Source organism: Trichechus manatus, unplaced genomic scaffold (assembly GCF_000243295.1).
Source record: "Trichechus manatus latirostris isolate Lorelei unplaced genomic scaffold, TriManLat1.0 scaffold00041, whole genome shotgun sequence".
NCBI classification, from domain to species: Eukaryota; Metazoa; Chordata; class Mammalia; order Sirenia; family Trichechidae; genus Trichechus; species Trichechus manatus.
The window spans coordinates 9,426,819-9,432,818 of NW_004443977.1; the positions used below are offsets into that span (position 1 = coordinate 9,426,819).

Genomic DNA, 6,000 nt, shown 5'->3' on the forward strand with positions numbered 1-6,000 from the left:
CTAAGCATTGACTGCCCCATCCTACCCCTGCCTCAGTTATCCTTTTGTGAGGCGAGGACCTAAGACAGGTCTTCCCAGGCTGGCAGGGCTGGCGACATAATTTGCGGTGCCCATTGCAAAATGAAATTGAAGCCCCTTGTTCAAAAAGTGGAGCCCTGCTGGTGCAGTGGCTAAGAGCTTGACTGCTAACCAAAAGGTCGGCAGTTTGAATCCACCAGCCGCTCCTTGAATACCGTATGGGGCAGTTCTACTCTGTTGTATAGGGTTGCTATCAGTCGGAATCGACTTGACAGTAATGGGTTGGGTTTGGTTTTTGTTCAAAAAGCAGGAAAAAAGTGCTTTATAGGTGCTAAAATACAAAGCTTTCTCCTTTCTTTTATAATCTCTTTTGACTTGCCATGGTGTTTTTAATTAGCTATTTAACACTCTAAGTAAAGAAAAGTTAAAAAGTTAAATGATTGGTGTGAATTTTACTGTTCATCTTTATATTCTGCAATGCCAGTTTTAAATGTGAATATAAGAACATTTAACTCATGTGGAATCACTGGAATTATACAATTCATATTTCATAACTTGTACGTGCATATATGTTTTTTTCTTACCAGAAACAGTGGAAATGCTGCACAATACGAACTCACTTATTTTTATTTCACTTGTTGATACACACACATTCTACCAACACTCTCTACCTTTGGCTTACTGATGAGTAAGGAAAGACTTTCCCGTTCTTTCTGTGTCATCATTGTGAGCATCATTGGTTGGAAAATACAGGAAAGTAGCATGAGGGAGAAAAGGGGAGAGAGGGTTCCTTGGTTGTTGATGTTTTTTAGAGCCCTTGCCATCTTTATGCATTTGAAACGAATTCTGGTTTGAAGTGAAAGCACGACCTCTTCAGTTGGTCACAGATGTACACTTACCTGTTCTTTCTCACTTTGAGTCTTGCTCAGTTCCCACACACAGTGAGCCCACTAGATTCTGTGCTCATGGGGCATTGCGAATGCTCTCTGTGTATGGGGAGGTAAGGAATGGAGGCTGCACATACTGCATGTATACCCTCTGTTCGTGTGCACGTTCCATTGTCCCACAGACTCCACTTACAAGACACAGGTTCAAAGATGAAATCATTTCAAGACAGCAACAGCAGAGCATTAAACCAAGTGTGGGGCCCTTCTGCGTATGGGGCCCCGTGTAACTGCACGTATGGTTAGCCCACCCTGCCCACCTCTCACTGCTTCCTCCAGCTAGCAAACAGAACTAATACAGTTTCTCCAGGCAAGCCCCCTGCTGTTTCCTGCCTCTGGGCCTTTGCCTGTTGTTTCCTCTTCCCCCAAAACCAAACCCAACCCATTGCCATCGAGTCAATTCCGACTCATAGTGACCCTATAGGACAGAGTAGAACTGCCCCCGTAGGGTTTCTAAGGAGCAGCTGGTGGATTTGAACTGCCGACCTTTTGGTTAGCAGCAAAGCTCTTAACCACTGCACCACTAGGGCCCCTCCTCTACCCCAGTGGTCCTTAAAGTATGGTCCCTGGAGCAGCAGCAGCATCACCAGGGGACTTGTTAGAAATTCACATTCCCAGGCCCCGCCCCAGACCTACTGAATGGGAAACTGGAGAGAGGGCGCAGCGCTCTGGTCTTTAACAAGTCCCTTGGGTGATTTTGATGCACGGTTTTGAAGCACGCTTAAGTTTTACCACCACTGCTCTTTCTGAAATATTTTCCCACCTCATTTCAGCCACCTAACTCCTACTACACCCCCTTCACTGTAAATGTCACTTCATGGGGGAGGCCCAGCTCTGGGCTGGATGAAACCCCTCACTCTTGGTCTCTTCTGTGAGTTCCTCACTTCATGCCTCCCCTGTCACGGGCTCTGGGTATGTCTGTCTTGTTCTCCATCTTGTCCTGGGTACTGAGCAGGGCAAACAGGAGGCACACAGCAAGGGAGGGTGAAATTGTATCGATGCAGAGGGCGGCCAAGGGAGTGGAGAGGCGGCACCTGCACGGATCGCGCAGGGGTTCGAGCGGAGCGGAAGAGGGGCTGACACAGACCATCCCCCCCTCCAGGTACAGCTTGTACACGCGCACCTGGCTTGGGTATCTCTTCTACCGACAACAGCTGCGCAGAGCTCGGAATCGCTACCCCAAGGGCCACTCCAAAACCCAGCCCCGCCTCTTCAACGGTGAGCTCTGGCTGCCCCTGACCAGCATCCCCCCAACTCTGCCCACCGTACCCTCCCTGCCTATACCCCTCATACACCCCGACAGCCTTGCTCCCTGCCTGCCACCCCACCCACAGCCCCTCTCTGTCCCCCAGGAGTGAAGGTGCTTCCCATCCCGGTCCTCGCGGACAATTACAGCTACCTCATCATCGACACCCAGGCCCGGCTGGCTGTGGCAGTGGACCCTTCCGACCCTCGGGCTGTACAGGTGAGAAGGCATGGGGGCAGGGAAGTGCCTGGGGTCACCCTTGGAGGCTGGCAGCTTCCCCTTGCTTGAGAGGGGTTGACCGTGGCCCCTCAGCCAATGGGATGTGGCACTTGCCACTCCTGCCTCCTCCACACCCACGCGCGCACACACACACACACACACACACACACACACAGACCTCTACACAAATACACGGAGACCCCCTCACACACAGCATGGGGGAGGGGCAAGCATCCAGAGCAGTGTAGATGAAGTAGGGAGGGCAGGAGTGGGGGGACCAGGGCCTGAGGGAGAGGGATGCTGATGCCGGAAGTGGGCCTACTGAGTTTCCTGTCTGTCTCTCACTCTCTGTGGCCCCCTTCTGACCCTCTTTCTTCTCTCCTCACCTCTGTCTGTCCCATTTCTTATTTCTCTGTGTGTGCACGTGTCTGTGTGTCTCTACCCTCTCTCCTCTCCTCCCTGCCACCTCCCTACCTTCTCCCATGTGCCCCATGCTAGATCTGTTTCCTCCTCCCCCTCTCCTTTCCCCAGCTCTCTCCTCCCCACCCCCTTCTCCTTTTCCTCTTATCTCCCCTTGCTCCCCTCTCCTCCCCACCCTGCACTCCCCCCACCCCCATCTCTTTGTACTTTGTCTCTCCCCCCACCTCCTGTTCCTCAGTGTCAATACCTCCTCCTCTCTCCCTGCCAGGCTTCCATTGAAAAGGAGGGTGTTACCTTGGTTGCCATTCTCTGCACCCACAAGCACTGGTAAGGGGCTGGGTAGGGGGAATCTGGATGCGGTCTTCCCTGGCCAACTCTTGCCCCAGCTGGACTTGCAGGACCAGGCCCAGTGAGATGGGCCTGCTGGGGATCAGGACATCAGGATGGGCAGCAGCACCTTCTTCATGACGTCACTGGGGCACCAGCAGAGATGGAAGGCGGCCACTTCTACCGCCCCACTTCTCCGGGCTCCTGAAGACCCAGGGGAGGGGAGGGCAGGCATTCATCTTCCATTCCATGGGCATTTATTAGATGCCTCCTGTGCACTGGGCATAGGCAAAACTTGTGATCTCTGCCATCAAGGAGATTATAGTCCAGTAGCAGGAGACAGCCCTGCATAAAAGTGTATCACCATTTATAAAAACAGTGCGGGGACAGTGTCTGACCTCCTCTAACTTCACAAGGGGGAAGGAGAATCAACACTAACAGCCCAAGGCTGATTCCTATGAGGCAGAGGTCAGACATCCCTCCTTTCTTAGCCATCTTTACAAATTCTGACACCAACCGTCCCTCCCACGGCACTCTCTACTTCTCTGCTTTGATAATACATTACAATGGCCACACAGAACTCACAGACTATACTCATGATTATGGGGTTTATTAGGGAAGTAATAGGTTACAATTCAGACTCAGGAACACTCAGAATACAGTTCTCCATCAGGACAGTCTATTCCTAGCCATGCTCGCAGGCACGCCTCTCTCTGGCCCTCAGCCTCTGCCCAAAGTCACTCGGGTTTCTCTCTCCTTGGGCTGGGAAGCCCACCACACCGTCTCCTGCTGCTAGGTCTCTGCCACCAATTCTCGCTGCCTTCAGTATTACAGCTCTGTGTCTCCTGGTTCCGGGAGCTTCTCAGCACAGGGTTCCTGAGTCCTAAGGACGTGCTGGCTCCTGGCTGTTCTTCCTTGGTGGTGGTGGGATCTTCTCTCTCCTGCCTCTGGGGTGGCTGATTTCAAACCTAGCAGGATGGCAAAATTGACCAATCCCTTTGGTGGGCCACAGTTACCCTATCACACAGTCCCACCCAATCCCTTGGGTGGGAGTTACAAGACCACAGCTAGAAAGGCCAAACGAAAGTGATCCATCACAACACACCATTATGAAATTTAGGGGACACTTAGCACAGGGTATGGGGGTAGGGGGCACCAGGCGGGGTGTGGTCAGATCCACTTGTGGGAATTAGAGGGTGATGACCTTGATGCTGAGAGAGCCCAGAAAGATGAGTCGGTGTTGGCCAGGTTGTTGAGGGGCATGGGATGGATAGCAAGTTGGGGGAGGGGGAGACATTGTGGGCAGTGGAACAACTTGAACAAAGGCCTAGAGGTGTAGACAGTTCAGCCCGGTCTGGGAGCCACAGCCCCCAAGGCGCAAAGGCCTGGAGATGCCATGGGGAGTGGAGAGAAGGGACACCAAGAGGCCCAGGAATGGTCACCCCTCAAAGACCCCTGCCTGTCTCTGCCATCCTGCAGGGACCACAGTGGAGGGAACCGTGACCTCAGCCGGCGGCACCGGGACTGCCGGGTGTACGGGAGCCCTCAAGATGGCATTCCCTACCTCACCCAGTAAGTCCCTGACCAAGGAATGGGATCGCCATTCTAGGGGCCCTTTCCCTCACCCCATCCTTCAGTGGAGTATTTCAGGGGTATCGACAATTGGACCTTCACTGACCCCTTCCTGACCCCATCTGCAGCTTGGCACTGCCCACCCTCTATTTGATCCAGCCATGGTCCCCTGAAGAGGAACGGGGAGGGTTTGGGTCTAAACCCTGAGCACTGGAGGTGCCTTCTCTCTCTAGTGTGGAAATCCACCCTCCTGTAAGTCCCTCAGCCCCATGGGCCTGGGATGGGGACAGGGATCAGCATGGCAAAAGCTCTAGTACCTTCTTTCCCCTGTTGTCTTGCTTCCCAGTCCCCTGTGTCATCAAGATGTAGTCAGTGTGGGGCGGCTTCAGATTCGGGCCCTGGCCACCCCGGGCCACACACAAGGCCATCTGGTCTACCTGCTGGACGGGGAGCCCTATAAGGGCCCCTCTTGCCTCTTCTCAGGAGACCTGCTCTTCCTCTCTGGCTGTGGTGAGTCCCCCTGAGAAGGAGAGAGGCAGGAGGGGTAGAGGAGGAAGGGACAGAGGGCAGGGCAGCTATAGTCCCAGGCAATGCATTAAAGCACGGTTCTCAGCACAGATGTCACCCCAGCAGATATTCCCGCCTATGTTACCCTGTTTTTTTTTTTTAATATCCTCGAGACTTCCCAAGGGAATGGACAGGAGAGAATGCCAGTGACTGTGTAAAGACCTCACCGCAGGGCATTTGTTTGCACTGGTGGAGCCTGGCTCTCTGATGCAGCGACAGGCAGGACTAGGTTTTGAACAGCTGGCAAGCCCTGAGTGAGAGGATGACCCTGTGGAGGGCGAGGACCACGAGTTCAGGCTGCATGGAGTCCCAAAGGGCACTACAGCCAAAAGAGTGCTCTGTGGAAAAGTGCGGCTTGGGACTGGGAGAGCCAGCCTGAAGGTCCTGCGCCCCTCTCCACCCAGATGTCAACATGTGGAATGGAGCCCTTCAGATGGGCTTGGGTGGGGGTGAAAAATTTGGCCCACCTTCCTGGAGGGAGTAGATGCCTGGGGGGTCGGCTGGTGGCCAGCCTGAGCCACACAGGCTGGTCCTTACCCCTCTTCGTGTATCTCATAACATACCCCCCTCACCCCACCCAGGACGGACCTTTGAGGGCACCGCAGAGACCATGCTGAGCTCACTGGACACTGTGCTGGGGCTGGGGGACGACACCCTGCTGTGGCCTGGTGAGGCATCCCTCCCACC

General features: G+C 53.9%; 1 protein-coding gene across 2 annotated transcripts in view; it reads left to right on the forward strand.

Annotated features, from left to right (window-relative positions):
• The window catches only part of PNKD (PNKD metallo-beta-lactamase domain containing), a 98,966-nt gene that overhangs the window by 91,447 nt on the left and 1,519 nt on the right, over window positions 1-6,000 (forward strand). For both annotated transcript variants that reach the window (XM_004376308.1, XM_004376309.1), the window contains 6 exons: window positions 2,065-2,180; window positions 2,315-2,427; window positions 3,116-3,174; window positions 4,654-4,746; window positions 5,093-5,256; window positions 5,895-5,981. In XM_004376308.1, coding sequence (XP_004376365.1) covers window positions 2,065-2,180; window positions 2,315-2,427; window positions 3,116-3,174; window positions 4,654-4,746; window positions 5,093-5,256; window positions 5,895-5,981 — 632 coding nt within the window. The remainder of the gene's footprint in view (window positions 1-2,064; window positions 2,181-2,314; window positions 2,428-3,115; window positions 3,175-4,653; window positions 4,747-5,092; window positions 5,257-5,894; window positions 5,982-6,000) is intronic.